Genomic DNA, 22,921 nt, shown 5'->3' with positions numbered 1-22,921 from the left:
TTGAGGTAACTTTACAGGTGTAGACAGCTAATCATAATTCAATGCTTTCCTGTCACTCCAAAATACTGTTAACTTCCTTTGTAGGAGTTCTTTAGGTCTTCATCCTTTGCTGATACAGCTTCTTTTTACAACTGCCAACAGGTTCTCAGGTATACCAGATAGGCTGACTTCCACTTGAGAATGCATTCCAAAATATTAGTATTTCCAGGTTTGTCATGCTAATCCCCTGCCCAAGAACTTATAATAGCTCCCACCAGATCAAGTGTTTATTTCTAAGTTCAATGTTACCATATTTGGTTTCCCATTACCCACTTAACCTTATTTCTTTTCCTACTAATATGGATTATATTTTCCAGGAAGGCTGTCTTCCAAACATCAGACTTACTCTTACTTCCATAATAACACTTAAAATTTACTATATCCTTGCTCATTAACCTTTAATACACCTGGGAGTAGTCATTACTATCTCAATTTTATAGACAAGGAGCCACACCTAGAGATAATAACGTGACAAGTTCAAGATAACATATCTGGTTATTGGTAGAGCCAATATTCAAATCCAAGTCTGTCTGGAAATGAAGCTAGTGTTCTTGGCCAATTAAATTTAAATGGGCTAAATGAATTTAGGATTTTATGGTTAGACTGCTTAAAAGAATACACCTAAATTCTGTTTATAAGAAACACACCTAAAATATATGGATACAGAAAGAGTAAAAGTTATAGGATAGGACCAGAGCTGGTATAGCTAAACTTTAAGATAAAAATCATTATTATGGACAAAGAGGGATATTTGGTAACTATCAAAGTTTCAATTCATCAGGAAAATATATTAAGCTTACAATATCTAATACATAGCTTTAAAGTACAGAAAGAAAAATTAGCAGTACAGGAAAAATAAGTAAATCCATAATAATTGTGGGAGATTTTAACATACTTCAATAACTGATAAATAAGTAGACAAATGCCAGTTAGGACATAAGAAACTTGAACAAAACAACTGTTAGGTTAAATTTGTATTTTGGAAACACTCTATCCCAAAATAAGAGAGAATACTTAACCTTTACAAATACAAATGGAAACTATTTGGAACTGAATAATAATGAAAATGCTATTATTAAAAGTTGAATAAATTAATTGCTTAGAGAGAAATTTCTAGCCCTAAACAAATGTATCAGAAAACAAACACACCAAAAAGGTTAAGTCAATGAGCTAAACATTAATTTCAAGAAATTGAAAAAAATGTAGCAGATGGGAAATGACAAGGAATATTATCAGATATTAATAAAAAAGAAAGCATACATATAATAGGATCAAAAAAATAAAAAACTGGTTCTTTATAAGAACTGACGAGAATGTGGAGAAAAGGGAATCATTGTACACGATTGGTAGGAATGTATTTTGGTGTAGCCACAATGGAAAACAATAGAAAGTTTCTCAAAAAATTAAAAATAGAACTGCCTTATGATCTAGCAATCCCACTTCTGAGTATACAGCCAAAGGAAATAAAATCTGAATTTTGAAGCTATCTCTACACCTCCATGTTCACAATAGCCAAGATATGAAAACAACCTAAATATCTATGCATGGATAAACGAGTAAAGAAAATGTGTCACACACACACACACACACACACACACACTGGAATAGTATGCAGGCTTAAAAAAGAAAGATATTCTGTTATTTGTGACTGTATCAATGAACCATACTGGAGGACATTATGCTAAGTGAAATAAGTCAGACACAGAAAGACAGTACTGCATGATCTCACATATGTGGAATCTAAGTTAGAAAAATTTACAGAAACAGAGAGTAGAATGGCTCCCTTGGGGGAGGTGGAAGTGGGTAGATACTGGCAAAGGGTACAAAGTTTCACTTATACAAGATAAAAAAGTTCTGGAGATCTATGTACAGCATGGTGACCATAATAAATTCTGTATTGCATACTTGAAACTTGTTAAGGGGGTAAATCTTAATTTTTCTCACACACACACACACACACACACACACACACACAGAAAGAAAATGGTTACTATATGAGGTGATGTATATGTTAATTAGTTTAACTGTGGCAATAATTACACTATATATATATATATATATATATATATATATATATATATCCTAAAACATCAAATTGTTATGGTACCTTAAGAACATATAATTCCTGTTTGTCAATTATACCTCAATAAAGCTAAAAGAATTTTTTTTAAAAGCTGGTTCTTTAAAAAAGTAATAAAATTGATTAATGCCTGGGAAACTGATTAGAGACAAAGAGAGAGGGAGCAAAATAACCAAATGTCGGGAAAGGTGGGACATACTACAGATCCTACAGATATTAAAATTATAACATAAGATACTATGAAAAACTTTGTCAATAAATTTAAAAATGTAAAGTAAGCAATGTGTTAGAAAAACATTGTCTTAAACTGAAACAGTTTCAGAAACATTGTCATAAACTGAAATTAAAAATCTGAATAGCATTAAACTATTTAATGTGTAAATAAAAACCTTATCATAAAAACTCAAGATTCAGACTGTTTCTTTGGTGAATTCTAACAAATGTGTAAAGAAGAAATAATGATCAGTCTTACATAAAATCTTCCTGGGACAAGAAAACAAAGGAGTCCTTCACAAGGCCAGTAAAACCTGACAAGTTCCTATTAGAAAAGAAAAATAATAAATCAACCTTACTTATAAACATAGATACAAACCCTTAAACAAAAATTTAATACACTGTATTCAGTAATACATAAAAAGGCCAAAACATCCTGATTAGGTTGGGTGTATGACAGCATTGTAAAGTTAGTTGAACAGTGGAAAATCAACATACACAATTTACCATACTAACAAAATAAAGGAGAAAAACATATAATCATCTCAAAAGCCACAGGAAAAAAACATCTGATAAAACTAAAAATCTAGGATTTAAAGGGGGGGGGGGAGATTGCTTAATCTGATATAAGGTTTATTTTAAAAAAGTAACCCACTTTAAACAATGGTGAAATGTAGTGAAATTTCCCTTTGAAATCAGGAACAAGATAAGGGTGCTATCATCACAACTTCTATTTAACACTATACTGGAGGTCCTGTCAGCTGGGTAAGGCAAGAAAAAAAAAGTACTGTACAGGTTTGTAAAGGAAGAAAAAGAAATACAAGAATTGTAAAGAAAAAAATCAACTGTTATTATTCATTGTTATATAACTGCATGTAGAAAATCTAAAAGAATATGCATACAATAGTTAAAATAGCATCTTACTGATAAAAGGTAGATAAAAAGATCAATTGAATAGAACAGAGGGCCCAGGATAAGACTATTGCTATATGAACACTTGATTTTTGACAAAGGTGACAATGTAAAGTAAGATCTTTTCAACAGGTAGTACTGAGGCAACTGGATACTCATATGGAGACAAAAAGAAACCTGATCTACACCATAAGCAAAAACCAATTCCAGGTAAACTGTAGGTATAAATGTGAAAGGAAAAATAAGGCTTCCAGATAGTAATATAGGAGATATATCACATTCACAAATAATAATATACAAATGGCCAACAAATATACAAAAAGGCACTTGATCTCATTAGTAATCAGAGAAATGCAAATTAAATCCACAATAAGGTAATCCTATCTAATAAAAGACAAAAAGGGTAATTAACCGTACCTCCGCTATGCTTCCCATTGGCTAATCAGGACGATATGCAAATTAACTGCCAACAAAGATGGCGGCCGGCAGCCACGCAGCTGAAGCGAACATGAGGCTTGCTTGCTCCAGTGATAGAGGAAGCCAAGGTTCCCTGCCTGCCACGGCCCGGCTCTGAGCTCCAGAAGCAACAAAGTTTCAATTATAGAAGCTAAACAAACCCCAGATACCTGCTTTCAGCCGGCCGTGGCCTCAGAGCTGGGAGCGCCAGTGACGGCAACAATGTTTCAATTATAGAAGGTAAATAAATCCCAGAATAAAAAAAGAAAAGAAAAAAAGGAGAGGCTGGGAGCTTCAGGCGCCGGCCAGGCTGAAAACGGCCCTCAGCCCCTCACCCAGACTGGCCAGGCACCCCAGTGGGGACCCCCACCCTGAAGTGGGTGTGGCCAGCCTGAAAACAGCCATCAGCCCCTCACCCAGGCTGGCCAGGCACCCAAGCGGGACCCCCATCCTGACCCGGGACACCCTTCAGGGCAAACCAGCCGGCTCCCACCCGTGCACCAGGCCTCTATCCTATATAGTAAAAGGGTAATATGCAAACTGACCCTAACAGCAGAAAGACTGGGAATGACTGATCACTATGACACACACTGACCACCAGGGGGCAGACGCTCAATGCAGGAGCTGCCCTCTGGTGGTCAGTGCCCTCTCACATGGGGGAGCTCTGCTCAGCCACAAGCCAGGCTGATGGCTGCCAGTACAGCGGTGGTGGTGGGAGCCTCTCCCACCTCCTCAGCAGCACTAAGGATGTCTGACTGCAGCTTAGGTCTGCTCTCCGCTGGCAAGTGGACATCCCCCGAGGGCTGCTGGGCTGCCAGAGGGATGTCTGATTGCCAAGTTAGGCCGAATCCCCTGGGGAGCAGGCCTAAGCCAGCAGGTTGTCATCCCCCAAGGGGTCCCAGCCTGCAAGAGGGCACAGGCCGGGCTGAGGGGATCCCCCCCCCCCCCCCGCCGAGTGCACAAATTTTTGTGCACCAAGCCTCTAGTAGTATATAATAGCTAAAACTAACTAGACTGGCAATAACATGTTAGAGTAAAGGGAACTCTCACATGCTGCTAGGACAGTACATTTTGTACAATCCTTTCAGGAAACAGTTTGGCATTTCATTATTTATTAAACATATGCATACTCCATGACCTTTCAATTCCACTCTTAGGTGGGTACTCAACAAAAATTCTACCTAGAGATATATGCAAAAATGTTCACAGTAACTTCATCCACAAAACGAAAATAACTTGAATGTCCACTAATCATAGAATAGATGAACCCTGATATGTACATTAAATAGAATACTATACAGCAAAGAAAATGAATGTGCTATAACTACACAAACAATATGTATGAATCTCAAGTAATGCAAGTGAGATCTGGCTTTGCTAGAAGCCCAGGCATTAAGAATCTGGAATATGAGGAACCAAGATGGCGGCACAGGTAAAACCCTGAACTTGCTGCCTCGCACAACCACATCAAAACTACAACTAAAAGACAAAACGGATATCATCCAGAACCACGGGAAGGCTGGCTGAGTGGAAGTTCGACAACTAGAGGGAAAGAGAAAGGACATCTAGACTGGTAGGAGGTGCAGAGGTGCGGAAGAGCGGAGGTATGAAGGCCTGTGCGAAACGGGCTGGCAACTGGGTACACTGTGGTTTTTTTCAATCGGGAGGGAGATACAAACTCCCGACTGTTCTGAACTCCAGTTCCAGGCGAGACTCTGGGGACCCAGACTCATACGGGGAGAAACTGGACTGTTTGGCATTGGAACAGGAATGCGAGGGCGGCTTTCTCTCAGAGGTGGTCGCAGCATTCATTGTTCCTGCACGGGCTGCGGGACAGAGACCCAGGGACCTATCCGGGGCAGGGCTGAGGGGCAACCATTGCTGTTTGCACTGCCCTGTGATTCCCTGAAACCCCGCCCCCCACCCAATTTACAATCCCACTCAAGCTGTGCACAGAGGCATTTGCATACGAATGGCCTGGCCTTTTGCAACCTAACCTAACAAACTGCAGCTGGGTCAAAGAACCCCAGAGCTTCCAAAAGAAGGCCTAAGGCTCATCAGCAGCCTGCATTGCTTCACAGCTGCACCTCATCTGGGCACCTCCAAAGTTCCAAACAAAGAGGAGGAATAGGCAGATCTCTCTGTAGCTCCTGCTGGGTGGCCTCAGGCAGTGGCTGACTTTGCACCTCCTTGGAGATCCAAGAGCCAGTGTACCCAGGGGTCAAAGTGAGACCACACCAGATTACAACTCTTCAGATCCATAAGAGACACACTCAGGGGCAGAATCTGTGAGCACCAAAGCCCCACTGAAGCAGGTCCTGCCCCATAAGAGTGTTTCCAGCACAGCAGTTCTCCCATTGTAGACACAACTGGTCCTCACAGCCAATTGGTCTGAAGGTCAATTCCTCCCAGTGATACCAACAGCAGTCAAGGCTTAACTACAACAAGACTGTGCACAAAGCCCACAAAGGGGTGCACCAAGAGCGTCCACCTCAGGTGACTGGGGAGGCTGAGCCACTGGGCCCTATAGGACACCTAGCACACAAAGCCACTATATCAACACAGGGAAGCAGCCAAAATGCAGAGACAAAGAAACAAGTCACAAGTGAAAGAAATGGAGGAAGGCAAACTACTGGATATAGAGTTCAAAACCACGGTTATAAGGTTACTCAAGAATCTTCTAGAAACCTCCGAGAAATTTAGTGAGACCCTCAAGGATATGAAAAAGGACCAATTAGAAATTAAGCATACACTGACTAAAATAAAGAATAATATACAGAGATCCAACAGCAGACTAGAGAATCCCAAGAATCAAGTCAAAGATTTGAAATACAAAGAAGCAAAAAAACCCAACCGGAAAAGCAAAAAGGAAAAAGAACCCAAAAATATGAAGATAGTGTAAGAAGCCTCTGAGACAATTTCAAGCGTATCAACATCCGAATTATGGGGGTGCCAGAAGAAGAGAGAGAGCAAGATATTGAAAACCTATTTGAAGAAATAATGACAGAAAACTTCCCCTACCTGCTGAAAGAAATAGACTTACAAGTCCAGGAAGCGCATAGAACCCCAAACAAAAGGAATCCAAAGAGGACCACACCAAGACACATCATAATTAAAATGCCAAGGGCAAAAGACAAAGAGAGAATCTTAAAAGCAGCAAGAGAAAAAAAGTCAGTTACCTACAAGGGAGTACCCATACGACTGTCAGCTGATTTCTCAACAGAAACTATGCAGGCCAGTAGGGAGTGGCAAGAAATAGTCAAAGTGATGAATAGCAAGAACCTACAACCAAGATTACTCTACCCAGCAAAGCTATCATTTGGAATTGAAGGTCAGATAAAGAGCTTCACAGATAAGAACAAGCTAAAGGAGTTCATCACCACCAAACCAGTACTCTATGAAATGCTGAAGGGTATTCTTTAAGAAGAGGAAGAAGAAGAAAAAGATAAAGATAAAAATTATGAACAACAAAGTGACAACAAATACATATCTATCAACAAGTGAATCTAAAAATCAAGTGAATAAAAAATATGATGAACAGAGTAAACTGGTGAATATAATAGAATCAGGAGCATAGAAAGGGAGTGGACTGACAATTCTCGGGGAAGGGGGTGTGGGAGGTGCGGGAAGAGACTGGACAAAAATTGAACACCTATGGATGAGGACAATGGGGGGGGCGGTAAGGGTATGGGATGGGGTGGGAACTTGGTGGAGGGGAGCTATGGGGAGAAAAACGAGGAACAACTGTAATAATCTGAACAATAAAGACTTATTAAAAAAAGATTCCATTTATATAAATGCAAACAAAGAAATAAGGACTGCATGCTCAATCATTAAAACTCGAAAGAAAAACAAGAAAAATGCATTTCATAAAACTCAGGACAGTGGTTATTGTTGCCAGGTGGCGGAGAATTAAGTGATTGGGAAGGAGGGCATAAGGGAACTTGCTGGAGGCTAGTAGTGTTCTATTTCTCTAGCTAGATAAAAGTTACATGGGTGTTTGATCTGTGATAATTTATGACTTGTTTATTTTTGTCTGTTTGATTTTTATAATAAAAATATGTATGGCCCAGCTGGTGTGGCTCAGTTGGTTGAGTGTCGTCCAATGCACCAGGAAATCACCGGTTGGATTTAAGGTCAGGGCACATGCCCAGGTTGCGGGCTTGATCCGCAGTAGGGGGCATGCAGGAGGCAGTTGATCTATTTGCTCTTGGGCATCCATGTTTCTATCTCTCTCTCCCTTTCCCTTCCTCTCTCTGAAATCAATGAAAACATATTAAAAAATGTGTTAAAATGCTAGAATTCCTTTATTCATGGATGAGTTAGCGCTCTGAAGATGAGTAATAAAAATCAGAGCAGTAAAGAAATTTAGTACATATTTTAGGAGCTAATCTATCCTATTTAGACTTTTTGCTTCATATTAGAAGAGAGAAATGTCATAAATGCAAATAAAGCTTACTTCATTTAAAATTCGACATGTCATTGTTTCATCGCCTGTTTCTGTACATGTGGTCAGTTCTCCATTGGATCTAGATTATTAAGGTTCACATGTTCCCAAGACTCAGCAGAACAGGTTCGCTGATGCCCTCCTGAATAGTAGTATATTCACTGTGGTTTTGCTTTTGTGGGAACCATAAGCATCTCAAAGGACCATGCTTCAAGTGAAACATTTGTTCCTCTTAAGTAGCATGAAATAAATTTCAGGGTACTCTGCTTGGGCTTTGCCCTTGTAAGAAGAAGGGGTAGGAAAGTCTTCACCAAGGTCAACTACATCACACTTATTCTACCTAATAGTATAATAGTTTTCCCCCACATATATATCTTAATTCCTAATTAGCCTGATTATACCACATGGATGAGACATTGGCTTAAATACTTTTGCATCTCATAGGACAAAGTAAAGAATTAGGTATATAAAATAGGCTTAAACAAATGCTTTTATTGCCTGTATGTTTTTCATTACTCTGCACATATTTGAAACATAAATCAGTACTTTTTCCACTGGTACATAATTTTGGTTTACATCAAGCTTTTCATCACCCAGGAAAAAAGAATATTTGTTATCCTATTGATATCTGCAAAATTTATAAATATGCCTCCTGAGAGTTGGCAAAATGCATGTCCATACCTCAATTTGGACAAGACTGAAGAAGTCAGTTAACTACATTTACATTTAAAGCATGCCAGTGGTGTTAGCTTGAGCTCTCTGGAAGTCAAGCAAAAATTAACAGACCCATCTCATTCCCAAAAGCATTTTGGCAAGAAATCTACTAATTTACATGATTACAAGCAAATATGTTAGTTGGTGTTTTAACGCTTGTTCTAGTTAACACCTGGAAAGGATGTGAAAACCTTGATGACTAAAGTTGCTGAACTCTTGAAATTGAGGAGCCTTTCTCAACAATTTACTCCTCCTCCTGTCCCTTTTCTTCACTCCTGGTCCATTTGAAATAGCCAATGGCTTCCTCTAGGAAGAGTACAATGATTAGAAGCAGCAGCTAAACAGGAGTTGGGCTCACTGATTCTAGAGTTAGACTAGATATTTAAGACTGACCTATCTCTTTAGATCTGTACAAACCAAGTCCTCCTACTGCCTGAATTTTTCAGCACTAAAGCATTCTTTTGTATTAGTCATATAACTCCTCAAATGTTTTAAGTTTTTCGCAAGAGCCAGTGTTAGAAAGAAGGTGGTTATTCAGAAAGGAGGTACCATTCCCAAGACATTATGCACATTATGCAGAAAGAAACTTTAATTCTGATGGTCAGGTCTGAAATCTAATCCACTGCTGAAACGATTATGGAGAACTGTCCTTTGAGATCCCCCTAATTTTACCAAGTGCCACTCCCCAGAAATGAAATCAATCTGTAGATAAGCAAGAAGTTTTGAAATTTTATCTGTAGCAATAAAAAAAAAGTTGGGTAATTTTATCTGAACCGATAAAAAACTGTCTGGCAGAAATGGAAAGAGACCATAGGTTGCAACTCAGCTTTAGCATTTACCAGCTGCCTGACTGACCTGGGGCGAATCAGTGTCTCTGGAGCTTCCGTTTTTTCATTTATAAAATGGGAATTACTTGAGATCTAGCCTCCAGCACAGCGGGAGGCACGAAGCAGGCGATGAGAGTACGACCGCTATACTGGTTATAGGGAAGGAATCCGTTTTGAGTTACTTTAGTGTCTCTGCAGGGAGTGAGGGCAGAAGGGGAGCAGTCTTAGCTTATGCAGGGAAAGGATGCAGCTGGTTCTGTCAGGTCCAGTAGCACCGCCCACGCCTCTCGATCCGAGGTTTCTGCCCCCACAAGCTACTCCCGAGGCCCAGGGCACTACCTTGGGCACTAGGGCAACTCGGGGGCGTTTGTGGTTTGGGTCCCGGTCCAGCCCAGCCCGAGCTGGGCCAGTCCGGGGACAGTTCAAACTCACCTGCTGGGCAGGTGCACACGGTCCGAGGCGTGACCGCGGAGGCGGGCGGGCGGGCGGGGTGGGCGGGAGCGGAGAATGTAAAGCTCCAGGCGCATGGCACCCGCCGCCCAGTCGCCGCGGTGGCTGCCGGGATGCGCCGCAGCGAATGGTCGCGCCGGGCGCCGTTCTGAGTGACCTTTCACCCGCGCCCAGCGGTCCCGGACGGCGGCACAAGGCGGAAGCCATGGCGGAGGCGGCGGCTGCAGCAGGCGAGACGGGCGCGAGCGCGGGCTCCGGCTCTGCAGTGGACCGGGCCCCGGGCCGGGACCGCGCGGGGCGGCGGCTGAGGGTTCTCTCGGGCCATCTGCTGGGCCGGCCCCGGGAGGCTCCGAGTACCAATGAGTGCAAAGCGCGGAGAGCCGCGGCGGCTGCCACGGCGGCGCCCCCGGCCCCTCCCGCCGCGCCGGAGTCGGGCACCATCCCCAAGAAGCGGTGAGTAGCGGCTCGGCTCCGGCGGGCGGCGAGGGAGCAGGCCGCGCCCTGCGGGAGGGCGAGGCGAGGTGGAAGTGCAGGAACCGGTGGGCGAAGGCATCCGGTGCCGGGAAGTCCTGACACCTCGCCTTTGAGACACTGGACCAGACGCAGGGCTACTAGGCGGGGGCGAGCGCAGTGAGAGTCACAGACCCGAAGGATTCTTACTGGGGAAGCTTTGGAGAGGGCTCTTGCCTTGGCTTCCTCCTGCCAGGGGTTCATTCTCTATCTTGAACTAATACTTTCGGGGCCCGGATCTTGGGATGGTTAGAAGAGGCTCTATGTTGAACCTTCGAGGATGCTAGATGGTGAAGCTGCCCTCACTGGTGCAGGGGAGCTGGTTCTTGGAAGAAGGCACCGACTGGTTTCTGCTTAGGGGCAGGGTCTCCTGCTTTGGGGGAAGACACCCAGGGGTGGGTAAGAAGTAATGAACTTCAGATACTCGATAGTGGTTTTAGGGAGTGATGGTCGTTACTGAAGCGGAAAGATCTTAACTTCCTACTTTTTTGGAGAAATCCTAAAGCTCTGATGAAAGCTGCGAGGGGAAGGTATTTTCTGAGATGCGACTTTGTCAGCGTGGATAAACTTTGAGAGTGGGGGGGAAAAATGTTGCTAATGATTGCGTGCTTTCATTGTGCCAGATATTGTGCTAAATGTATTATTTCTTTTACTCCTGTCTCCAGACAATGAGATAGGTGTAGTTATCTACCGTTTTACAGATGAAGAAATTAAAAAGATTTTCAAGGCTGCGGCAGGCTTGACAGGTATGCCGTGTGGCAGGTTAGAATTTGAAAGCACATCAAGTTAACTTTAGGGTCAAGTTCTTAAGCTGTACTGCTGTTGGTGAATTTATTAATTCAACATTTATTGAGTCCTTCCTTAGTACATACCCATTGTACTAGGAATACAGAGATTTAAAAATGCAGTGTTTACTTTTCAGGAACTAATAGTCTTGTAAGATAAAGTTGTATAATACAGTCTGATAAGACACCAGCTGATAATCATAGCAAATGATCACTTAACCCAGTTTTGGATATGTATTTGTTAGGGCAAAGGCTTTCCAGAATAAGGATCGTCTGAGTAAATCTTGAAATTTGTGTTGGAATTAGCCTGCCAATGGAGAAAAGTGTTCTTGGCAGAAAAAGTGCGTTCACAGATAAAGCAGTGAGGCAGGTTAGGGAACTGCTGGGGGTGAAGTGTGACAGAAAGGGGTGAGAATGACAGGGGATGAGGGCTGGAGAGACTGGGTCTTGTTTGCGCCACTTTATGTGAGATGAAATATTACATTTGCCTTTTGGAAAGGTAACATTGGGGACTGAAGTGAAGAAGGTTAAGGATATGGGAACATAGACCTGAGTTTGAATTTCCACTACACTTCCAGCTGCATGACTTAGGCAAGTCACTTAACTTCTCAGAGCTTCTGTTCCCCCATCTGTGAAAATGAAGACCATAATACCTGCTTGGCAGTGTTGCGGTGAGAACAGAAAAATGTAGGGTTCAGTAATCAAGTGCTTAATGCAATGCTGGTTACATAACCCCTCAACAAATGGTAGATACAATTTTCATTCAGTCCAAAGACAGGGAGACCAATTACTAGTAAAAGACTTTTATCCTAATGAGAAATACTATTTGAAAAAAATAATAGGAGGTAAGTTTTCCATAACTTGGTTTTTGAATGGTGGTGGATGGAGGAATCAAGGATCATATCTTGGCCTCTGGCTTCACTTGATATTATATTAGCTATCAGTGGGTTTAAAACTTAAGTTTTCCAAATGGCTTTATGTACATTTATGTCTATTCATTCACATACAACTCTGTGTGATTATATATTTACATGCAGGTTCACACTCTTAGAACTAAGTAGGCAGGTCAGTGTATTCCTATGGTTGGATTTAAGGGCCTTGGTCTACAGTATTTGGAGAAAAATAGTAAGTCTTCTTGTAAGTCACATTGGGATAGTGAATAAGGCTTCCATGGCTGAAGATGATTAGTCTGGGTCCCCTGTGTGGCTACACTGTGGTTTGAAGGCACAGCTGTAAACCATTGATGGCGTAGATGAATTACAAAGGGTAGAAAACTCTATCTCAGTGGTTCTCAACCTTGGCCTCCGGAATGAGGCCCAGAAATCAGGATTTTAAAAAGATTCCCAGGTGATTCTAATGTGCAGCCAAGGTTGAGAACCACTGCTCTATCTGGTCTTTGATTTAGGATTAGGTGTGGTTAGTTGTAAAATCTAGTCCTATACTGCTGTTTTGAGGTTTGAATCAAATATGAGGGAACACAAAAACTTGTACTAAATGGAACATAAAAAGCTTCCTCAGGGAGTGACCTATTTAATATATTGTTCATGTGGAACCCAGGTTTTTCTTTTAAGTAAGACAAAAGAAGGAGCCCGCATGTATATCTAATAAAGTGAGTGTATGCCAGTTGTTTTGGAATTGTTTGGTGATGTATGTTCTTTGTGTAACTTTTATTACCTTGGATGATGTTATTGCTCGTAACTCTTTTTATCTCTTGACTGGTTATCGCCTTGGAATTGGAGGAGTGACTTCTTGAAACTCCATGTTTTCATTCCTCTTACAGAATAGCTATGCATATGTTAATTTACGCAGTATTTATGAGTAGTTGCTTTATTACATGCATTTTCCTGGGTATGGGAGGTAAAGAGATAAGCAATAGGCCTTGGCCTGAAAGAATTCACCACCTAGCAGGGGAGATACACATTCCAGTACATGTTGGGTAGAGCCACTGTAGATAAAGGTACAGATGTAACACAAAGGAAAGAAAGTGATATACTCTATATGGGAGGTCAGGGGAAGCTTTCTGGAGATGGTTTTAAAATATGGGTGATAGTGTGGCAGGTTGATTGAATGGTGAGGGGAGTTTGTATCAGGCAAAGGAAATAAATAGCATATAGCAAAGAAAGAGGCATGAAAGTGCATATTGTATTTAGGTAACCCAGCAATTTAGTATAGGCAGAAGTGGGAGTAAAGTGAAAAGAAGAGGGTTCTGGCAGGTCATGAGGCCTCTGGCCTGTAGGTCATCTTTCATTCATTCACTCATTCATGCTTGAGTGCTTACCATGCAATATATAGCAGTGAACAAAAACTCTGCCCTTATGGATTTATATTCTAGTTCATCGGTCGCCAACTTTTCAGACCTCATGCACCACCAGTGGTCCACGGACCACTGGTTGGTGACCGCTGTTCTAGTTGAAGTGGAGATAGTGAACAAACAAGTAATATAGTACTATCTAGCACAGTGGTTCCTAATGCCGCGACCCTTTAATACAGTTCCTCATGTTGTGGTGACCCCCAACCATAAAATTATTTTCGTTGCTACTTCATAACTGTAATTTTGCTGTTATGAATCGTAATGTAAATATCTGATATGCAGGATGTATTTTCATTGTTACAAATTGAACATAATTAAAGCATAGTGATTAATCACAAAAACAGTATGTAATTATGTGTTTTCTGATTGTCTTAGGTGACCCCTGTGAAAGGGTCATTCGACCCCCAAAGGGGTCGAGACCCACAGGTTGACCTAGCAGATGGTATTAAATGTAATGAGGAAAAATGAAGTAGCTGAAGGGACTAGGTCAGGGGTCCTCAAACTACGGCCCGCGGGCCACATGCAAATACAAATATTGTATTTGTTCCCGTTTTGTTTTTTTTACTTCAAAATAAGATATGTGCAGTGTGCATAGGAATTTGTTCATAGTTTTTTTTTTTAACTATAGTCCGGCCCTCCAATGGTCTGAGGGACAGTGAACTGGCCCCCTGTTTAAAAAGTTTGAGGACCCCTGGACTAGGTGATGGAGAACCCTTTAAGGAATTGAGTTGGAAAGGAACATTATCAAATTGGGTTTGGGTTTGAGAGAAATGACTCCAGTTCAGTGTTAAGAATGAATTGGAGAAGGATGAGGATGAACATAGGGAGATAAGTTAGGGTGGGCAGCTGTAGCAGAACAAGTGAGAAGTAACGAAGGATTAATCCAAGATAATGGCAATGAGAATATTTGGAAGTTATTGCATCAAGTGCTACTTAAAATTATGTCACTAAATGCTGTGGGGGTTTGAGATGGTGAAAATAGAAAAGGGATGACAGAATCCTGAGGAATGTGGACACAATAGCATTGACTGGTGAAATCAACTCACCTGGTTTCCTATGAGTTGATTCTAATTCTATCCAGGAACACATATTTTCATTATTTGAAGTTGGTGAGCAGAGTTTTGACGGTGATGGTTTACTTTTGAACTCGCAGTTTTTTTAAAAAGTGCATGTTACTTCATAAATGGTTCCTTTATGATCTTGCTTCTGAATGCAGTTTTAGTTTCTTAAAAATCATAGTAAATGTCAGTTAAGTATGTGACATTTTTATGCCTTGGTTTTCTTTAGTTTTTTTTTTTTTTAATATTTTTATTGATTTTTCACAGAGAGGAAGGGAGAGGAATAGAGAGTTAGAAACATCGATGAGAGAGAAACATCGATCAGCTGCCTCCTGCACACCCCCTACTGGGGATGTGCCCGCAACCAAGGTACATGCCCTTGACTGGAATCGAACCTGGGACCCTTCAGTCCGCAGGCCGACGCTCTATCCACTGAGCCAAACCGGTCAGGGCTTTAGTTTTTTTTTTTTTAAGTTATTGTGATGTTATGACAAAGATAAGAAAAAAAATTCTTCATTGATATCCATTGAATTTGTAAACAATGATCTTAAAGTCTTTGCAGTGTTCAAATGTTATTTATGAATTTATAGGATTATTTCTGAATTTATAGCATTTCAGCTTAAAATCATGTCTGAAGTTATTACTCAGTTACATATTTTAAATTTGTTGCAAGTCAGCCATTCTTACAGACCAGATTTTCTTTTTTTTTTAAATATATTTTATTGATTTTTTACAGAGAGGAAGGGAGAGGGATAGAGAGTTAGAATTTGTAAACAATGATCTTAAAGTCTTTGCAGTGTTCAAATGTTATTTATGAATTTATAGGATTATTTCTGAATTTATAGCATTTCAGCTTAAAATCATGTCTGAAGTTATTACTCAGTTACATATTTTAAATTTGTTGCAAGTCAGCCATTCTTACAGACCAGATTTTCTTAAATTTTTAAAGTATATAAAAAATTTTTGTTTAGCTTTCTAAAACAAAAAAAAATAACAACATTTGGCTTTGATTCTTTAAGTATTTTTATATTTCATTCTGGATCTTTCTGTAGTTGAAATATGCTTACTCATTAAGGAAGGCTGTTTCCGTTTTAGGTAACTGCACTTACTTTTGGCAAGGGAGTTTTGCCTTTTGGGTAAGATTTGGAGCTCTAGGAATCATCTTATCACTCACTAAGAAAACTTTTGTATTGCATGTAATATTTGGCCTTGTCAGTATATCTGAAGTTACTCACCAGAGGTTTGGAATATAATGATGACCAATTTCTTGCTGGCAACGTCACTGGGACTCTTCAAATCCTATTTATAGTTGCTATGTTGGTGACTTCATACCATGAAGTGGGGAATGTTCATGCATCCCAGAACCTTGCAAACAAATAATATAAATTAATTTGTTATATTCAGTTTGCAACTTCCACTCAGATTGATTATATGGTTGGATTTTGCCTTTATGTTTGAACTTTACAGGAATCGGCATTAGGGATATTAAAATGACACCCACTTGAATTCTGTCATTCTGTCAACTCAAATTTTATAAATCAGAGGTACTTGAGCTCTCTGTGATTATGGAAATGTTCTGTAATCTGTGCTGTCCAATATGGTAGCCACTAAACACATGTGGCCATTAAGCACTTGAAATGTGGCTAGTGTGACAAGAGCTAAATTTTAATTTTAATTTTATTTTAATTAATTAAAATTTAAATAGGCATCTGTAGCTAGTGATACCATGTTGGACAGCACAGGTATAAATTGAAACCTAACTCATTGTCTATCCTTTTTCATTCCCAAATGAAGTTACTTTTCTGGGTTTTCTCACTTCTCATAGTATTAGTACCAATCCTATGGTCACATCCTTCAACTTTTACTCCTGAACCACTTTTCATTCTTTTCTGTTAGTATTAAACTGTCTTTTGAATTAATTTATCCAAATTAATAATTCTTAGTCACCCTGCTGCTCATATTTATCTCATCTGGTCTTAACCACAAATCAGTAACTGAAGTTCATAAACACTTGCCAGAAAATAGTTATTTGCTGGCTAGTAAGTGGTAGAGCTTAGATTTGAGTCCAGTTCTTTTATCTCAAGTCTAGAGCTTTTTCCTTGATACTGTACTGATAACACCAAGTCCTGTTCATTTTTTCTTCACCATCTTTCTCACATCCATTTTGTGCATTCAGCAAGAATTTATTTATTTGTGTTCTAGGTGTTTGGGCTACATCAGTGAACAAATGGGCAAAGATCTCTGTGTTCATGGAACTTTCATTTTAATGGGTGAAAAAATTAACCAAACATAATAAGTAAATTATTTAAGTTTGCTAAAAGGTGATAAGTGCTATGGGAAAAAGAAAAAGTGGAGCAGAGTAAGGAGGTTAGTTTCAAATTTCAAATAGGATGTCATTGGAGAACATGACATTTGAGCAGATATTTGAAGGAGATGAGAGAGTTTAGTTATGCGGATATCTAATTGAATGAGTGATCCAGGCAGAGGAATAGTGTGTGCAAATATCCTAAGGTTGCGTATTAGGAGAGTAACAGAGACAAGTGTAGCTGGAGTTAGTTCATAACCCCCCAACCCCAACCACTGTTTAAAGTCTGTACCTCTTAAACTTCAGCTTCTCATTTACCTGTCTCTTCTGGTTTACACTTCAGGGTCTATTGTTTTTGGAACCTTTTTTTTTTTTTTGAGAATTGGAGAGGGGGCATTTGGCTATTGTCTGTTACCTCTTACCCATGATTTCCCATATTGTGAATAGTAATTTTAAAATCATACTGTTAAGTATCATACCATCTAATATCTAGGCCTGGAGCCTTTAATTCATTTAAAACAGCTAGTTGCTCTCTTGCCATTGCCTCACCTGTTTGAAACTTCATCAGCCAAGTTTTTTGGCAATTTATTCAGTGTTTTCTATGTGCTAAGTACTAGGGAAGATTAACACATTAGTTTTTGCCTTCTGGGACTTACAGGTCTACCAAGGAAGACTGATGTGTCTTTTATTACTGCAAGGTCCTAGGTGCTATAACAGAGGTATGGGAGGGGAATGGTGACTGATACAGCAATGGAAGGGCAACTTCATTTCAAAGAAATAAAGATTACAAGTGTTTGGAGATCATCATTCTATGTCAAGATGTTAATGCAAAAATTCTTAAATCTGAGAGTGAAAACATTGATAAGAGCATTGCCTTTGGATGAGAATAGGATCAAAAGAATTACTGTAGGAGAATATGGACAATATAATCTATATATATAAAAACCAAGTGACCAGACGGCAGAATGACCAAAATGACCCGAATGACCGCCCCCCCAACCTCCTGTGGCCCCTCCCCCCAACCAGCCCCGCCCCTGATTGACCCCAACCATCCCAATAGGGGACGGGACTGGCTGGCCAACCACCCGCGGCCCCTCCCCCAAGCCTGCCCGGCCAATTGGCCCCCATTGGGGTGGGCCGGCCAGACCCCACCCATGCACGAATTCTAGTAAAGTATAAAACTGGTATGACAGTTGGCTATAGTAATGATGGGAGCCTTTAAAGTAAAGTATCTGGATAGCTTTTAGAAGTCTTATTTTGATAGCAGCAGAATATGTGGAGTTATTTTATAATGATAAAAAATGTAAGGATAAATTATTCTGAAATGTCATAGGTCTTTATTGCAGATAAAATAAAATGAAGGCAAACATCCAAACTAATTAAGAGATATTCATTATAGCATCTTGACATTTTTTCAGATATGATGTGTGTGTATAAGGTCATGCTGTAATAATGTTTAAACTAATATTCACTGTCTTGTATATAACTTTCCATGAATGTGCAAAACCTTCAAGTGACTCTACAAGTATTGTATTATATGATGGTAGTATAAATTTAGTACCAACTATATTATGTTGTTTCCAATTTTTTCCTATTATAAAGAATGTTATGATAAGCTTTTTATAATTAAATCTTTAAATATTTCCTTAAGGTACATTTTTAAGTAGAATTTTAATGAGTCAGAGAGCATTGGGATATATCCTTCATTTATCTCAGTGGGAAGAAGCAGAAATAAAGGACAACTGCTTATTTGGACTTAATTCTGACCAAGAATAAAGAATTAGAAATGATTTGAATCCTAGGAAAAAGATTGCCATTGTGTTTGAGCACGTTTATATCTTATAATTTAAGAAAGCAGCTTTCTAGAAATTCAGATTAAAAGGAAATTAGATGCTTTGGCCTGAGTTGCTAAGGGGAAACCAAAACATGACCACAGGGAGTCTAGGAAACAGTGCTTAACCCTGCCTGGGTCTCAGGTGATGAGGAGAGCTGAGGAAACTGGCTTAGATGTGCCAATTTAAATTCTTATTGTTATCAGTAAATAATGTACACTCCACACGTATTTTGATGGCTTGTATTTCATGTTTGGGCAAATCCCTCTGTATGAGGTGGTGCACTTTAAGGATTATAGTGTCAGCAGTTTTCTTTCCTCCCAACATACCATTTTGAAAACATTTAAACATACTGAAAAATTGAATATTATAACACATACCGACTAACTAAATTCTGCCATTAATATTTTATTATGCTTGCTTATTACATATTTATCCATTAATCTGTCCTCTTCTTCATCCAGTATTAGTTCATCTCATTTTTGATGAATTTTAAAGAAAATGAGGAGATTCATTTTTAAAGTAAAATTTCCTACATTAGCTTTCACCACTATTGGGGGAATTTTTAAGTTAATATCTCTAACTCTTTAATCTCAATTTTCTTGGTGTTTGCACATAGTTGTAATCTCTTCTTGAAATAAAATTTAAAAGTTCTATATTTTTTAAGTCAAAGGTTCTACTTTTGTTCTCGTATATTGAGCTTGATTCCCAAATAGTGTTTTGTCTACTTAGTCTTTACAAAGTATTTGTACCTTCACAACATAACTATTAGATGGCTAGTCTGATTTTGGTTTTATTTCCAAATTTTTACTTGATATCTGTCATTATCTTTAGAAAATACATTCTAGTTTGCCTTCAGATTTTATACAAGTGGTAACCATTTTAAAAAGAATTTCTTGTTTTGTAGTATATGCATTAATTAGGACTTCCAGTTACAAATATTAATTTGTAAGGCTGAAAAGGGGAATTTATTATAAGAGTACAGGGGCACCAAAGAACCCGAGGACAGGAATGGAGCTTGGCCTCCAGCTGGAATTAGAACTAAGCACCAGAAAGCTATCAGATTTCTTGCTGGCTTTCCTTCCTTCTTGCTAGTATCTACTGCGTATTTCCCTAAGCAGATCAGCCTTTCTGCTCTTCTGTCCAATAGTAAAATATAGCCACCCCTCTTCTCCAGCCAGTAGCATAGAATTATTGAACCCCCTTGTTCCCAATAGCTGGGTCACATGTCTACATTGCTCTAATCAGCTATTGCCTGGAAAGTAGTGGTCGTGCTCTCAGTATAAGAATTGCCCAGGCAGCTGAAAGAGCTGAACTAACTCTGGCCATCATGCCTTGAAAGATGTCACAGCCAGACCATCTGCTCATCTTTTTTGATGATTCCTTCAAGATTCCCAGAATCTTGTTCCATGAGTTATCCTGTTTATTTTCCTTAAGTCGTCGGTCTTTTATTTTTTTTTAATTGACATTTCCTGCTTCTTAAAGGCATGTGAATAAGAGCCTTTGAAATTGTTTTCTGCTTATGTCAGTGACTCCTGGAAATGGCCCTTAATAATTTAGTTATAAAATTCCTAGTCATCCTCTTAACCAGTTCCCAGTAGATATCCTGGTAGATATCCTTATCTCTTTCCTTAGCTCCCATGATACTGCACTTCCTACCTTTCTGGTCATGCTTTTGCTGACTTTTCTTCTTTTTGCTTCCTAAATTTACAAATCCTTAAGATCAATTTTCAGTTCTTTTTTATTTCCTCCCTTAATAATATCAGCTATGTAGGCTGTATTAGCTTTTACCTCCATAGGGGGAATTCTGTAAAGCAAATCTTATGTTAAGATATATAAATAACTTTCAACATCTCCATTTCCTTCCCCATCTTTGACTATATTTTTAGGCACTTTGTTTTTTTAAACAAATTTCAGAGAGGAAGGGAGAGGGAGAGAGAGAGAAACATCAATGGTGAGAGAGAATCATTGATTGGCTGCCTCCTGTACACCCTTCCCTGGGGATGGAGCTTGCAACCCAGGCATGTGCCCTGACTGGGAATTGAACCGTGACCTCCTGCTTCATGGTGATGGGACAGTGTTGGCCTTTTTTATGGTCTTGCCAAGGGTATGGGTGGGCTTTCCCCTGAATGACAGCAAAGAAAGGGATCTCAGAGGCTTGGTTTCTATGTTAAAATGACAAATGTTTTTGGAGATATTCTTATTTTCTTTGCTTTGTTTACTTTTATAGTGTTTGCAGAAATGTAAGGCTGTAGCAGAAATGAGCTTTACTCACTTCTACATTGGTCTGTATAATAAGCTTGTGATTTAATTCCTCTTCCTATTACTAGCAAGCAGGGAGGGAGCAATGAAAGTGAATTGACATTTTCCCAGTTGATGGTAGAGGAAGTTTGGATCACCACATTTGATTAAATTATAAGTGGACAGTGGAGGGAACAAATCACGAAATTTAAAGTATAGTCCAGGGAACACATGTGGCCAAGGGAAGTATACATCTTTTTTGGTTGTCTTTTGCTAAGACAACTTTGAGATACTGATTTGGGTTGTTTTCCTCATTTATGTAGCCCAGTACATGAAGCTAACCAATAGTATGTATGGTTGTGTCTTTCTAGGATTCCAGAATGGCAGGTATCAAGCTTGTATACATGTGTATAGGTGTACATGCCTGAACACAAAATATTAGGAATATATACTACTACAAATAAAAATGGCTAATAGTCTGTACAGTATTCCCCCCTTATCCGTGTGGGATACGTTCCAAGACCCCAATGGGTGCCTGAAGCCTTGGATAGTACCAAACCATATATATATATATATACATATACACATATATATATATATATATATATATATATATACCACATACCCATCACTATGTTTTTTTCCTATACATACATACCTATGATAAAGTTTAATTTGTAAAGTAGGCACACTAAAAGATTAACAACAATAACTAATAGTAAAATAGAACAATTGTAACAATATACTGTAATAAAAGTTATGTGAATGTGGTCTCTATCTTATTGTACTATACTCACCCTTCTTGTGATGCTGTAAGATTATGATACAATGCCTATGTAGCTAGATGAAGTGAGGTGAATGATGTAGGTATGGTAACGTAGCATTAGACTATTATAAGGGTGACTTGAACACAAGCACTGCGAGGCTGTGAGAATCAATCTGATAACCTAGATGTTTACTAAGTGACTGGAGGGCAGTAGCTGACTAAGTGACTGGAGGGAGATGCTGGACAAAGGGATGAGTCACATCCCAAGCGGAAGGGAACAGGATGGCAAGAGATTTTCATCATGTTACTTAGAATGGCCCGCTATTTAAAACTTATAAATTGTTTATTTCTGGATTTTTTTATTTAATATTTTTGGACTGCAATTGACTGAGGGTAATCACCACGGGTAGCTGAAACTCTGGAAAAGCAAAACTGCAGATGGGGGCAGGGGAGAGGGGGTGGTGCTGCTGTATACTGTGATTTTCAAGTCAATAAGAATAAATAAATTTTTCCCTAAAAGGAAAAAAAAATGAACTAATGCAACAAAAAAGACATATTTGAAATGAACAATAAGCAAGAAAACAAACTTTGCCCTAACCGGTTTGGCTCAGTGGATAGAGTGTCCGCCTGCGGACTGAAGGGTCCCTGGTTCGATTCTGGTCAAGGGCATGTGCCTTGGTTGCAGGCACGTCCCCAGTGGGGGGTGTGCAGGAGGCAGCTGATCGATGTTTCCAACTCTCTATCCCTCTCCCTTCCTCTCTGTAAAAAATCAATAAAATATATTTTAAAAAAAGAAAACAAACTTCAGTAGTAATTTTTAAAATGCCAATAAAATACCCATAGTACATAATATTTTCCTCATCAAATTGTCAACAAAAACTATATAATATCCACTGTTGAGGGGAATTTGTATATAGGCTCACACTGCGTCATAGGTTGTGCTTCTCCAGGAGATTTCATCACGCTACTCAGAAT

General features: G+C 39.5%; 1 protein-coding gene and 1 long non-coding RNA gene across 4 annotated transcripts in view; one reads left to right on the top strand and one right to left on the bottom strand.

Annotated features, from left to right (window-relative positions):
- The window catches only part of LOC106699475, a 48,207-nt gene extending 38,036 nt beyond the window's left edge, over positions 1-10,171 (bottom strand). The window contains exons 1-2 of the long non-coding RNA XR_002826399.1: positions 10,121-10,171; positions 2,592-2,657 (exon numbers count right to left, since the gene is read on the bottom strand). This is a non-coding gene — a long non-coding RNA (uncharacterized LOC106699475). The remainder of the gene's footprint in view (positions 1-2,591; positions 2,658-10,120) is intronic.
- Positions 10,172-10,203: 32 nt separating this feature from the next.
- The window catches only part of AGPS (alkylglycerone phosphate synthase), a 124,113-nt gene continuing 111,395 nt past the window's right edge, over positions 10,204-22,921 (top strand). For 2 of the 3 annotated variants that reach the window (XM_023744539.1, XM_014467649.2), the window contains exon 1: positions 10,265-10,591. In XM_023744539.1, coding sequence (XP_023600307.1) covers positions 10,266-10,591 — 326 coding nt within the window. In that variant the 5' untranslated portion in view covers position 10,265. Of the gene's footprint in view, positions 10,592-22,921 lie in introns of all 3 variants that reach the window. The other variant, XM_006083078.3, reaches the window with a different exon arrangement.

This window comes from Myotis lucifugus, unplaced genomic scaffold (assembly GCF_000147115.1).
Source record: "Myotis lucifugus unplaced genomic scaffold, Myoluc2.0 scaffold_5, whole genome shotgun sequence".
Classification (NCBI taxonomy): domain Eukaryota; kingdom Metazoa; phylum Chordata; class Mammalia; order Chiroptera; family Vespertilionidae; genus Myotis; species Myotis lucifugus.
The sequence above is the reverse complement of the archived record's forward strand: the minus strand, read 5'-3'. Positions and strand labels throughout refer to the sequence as shown.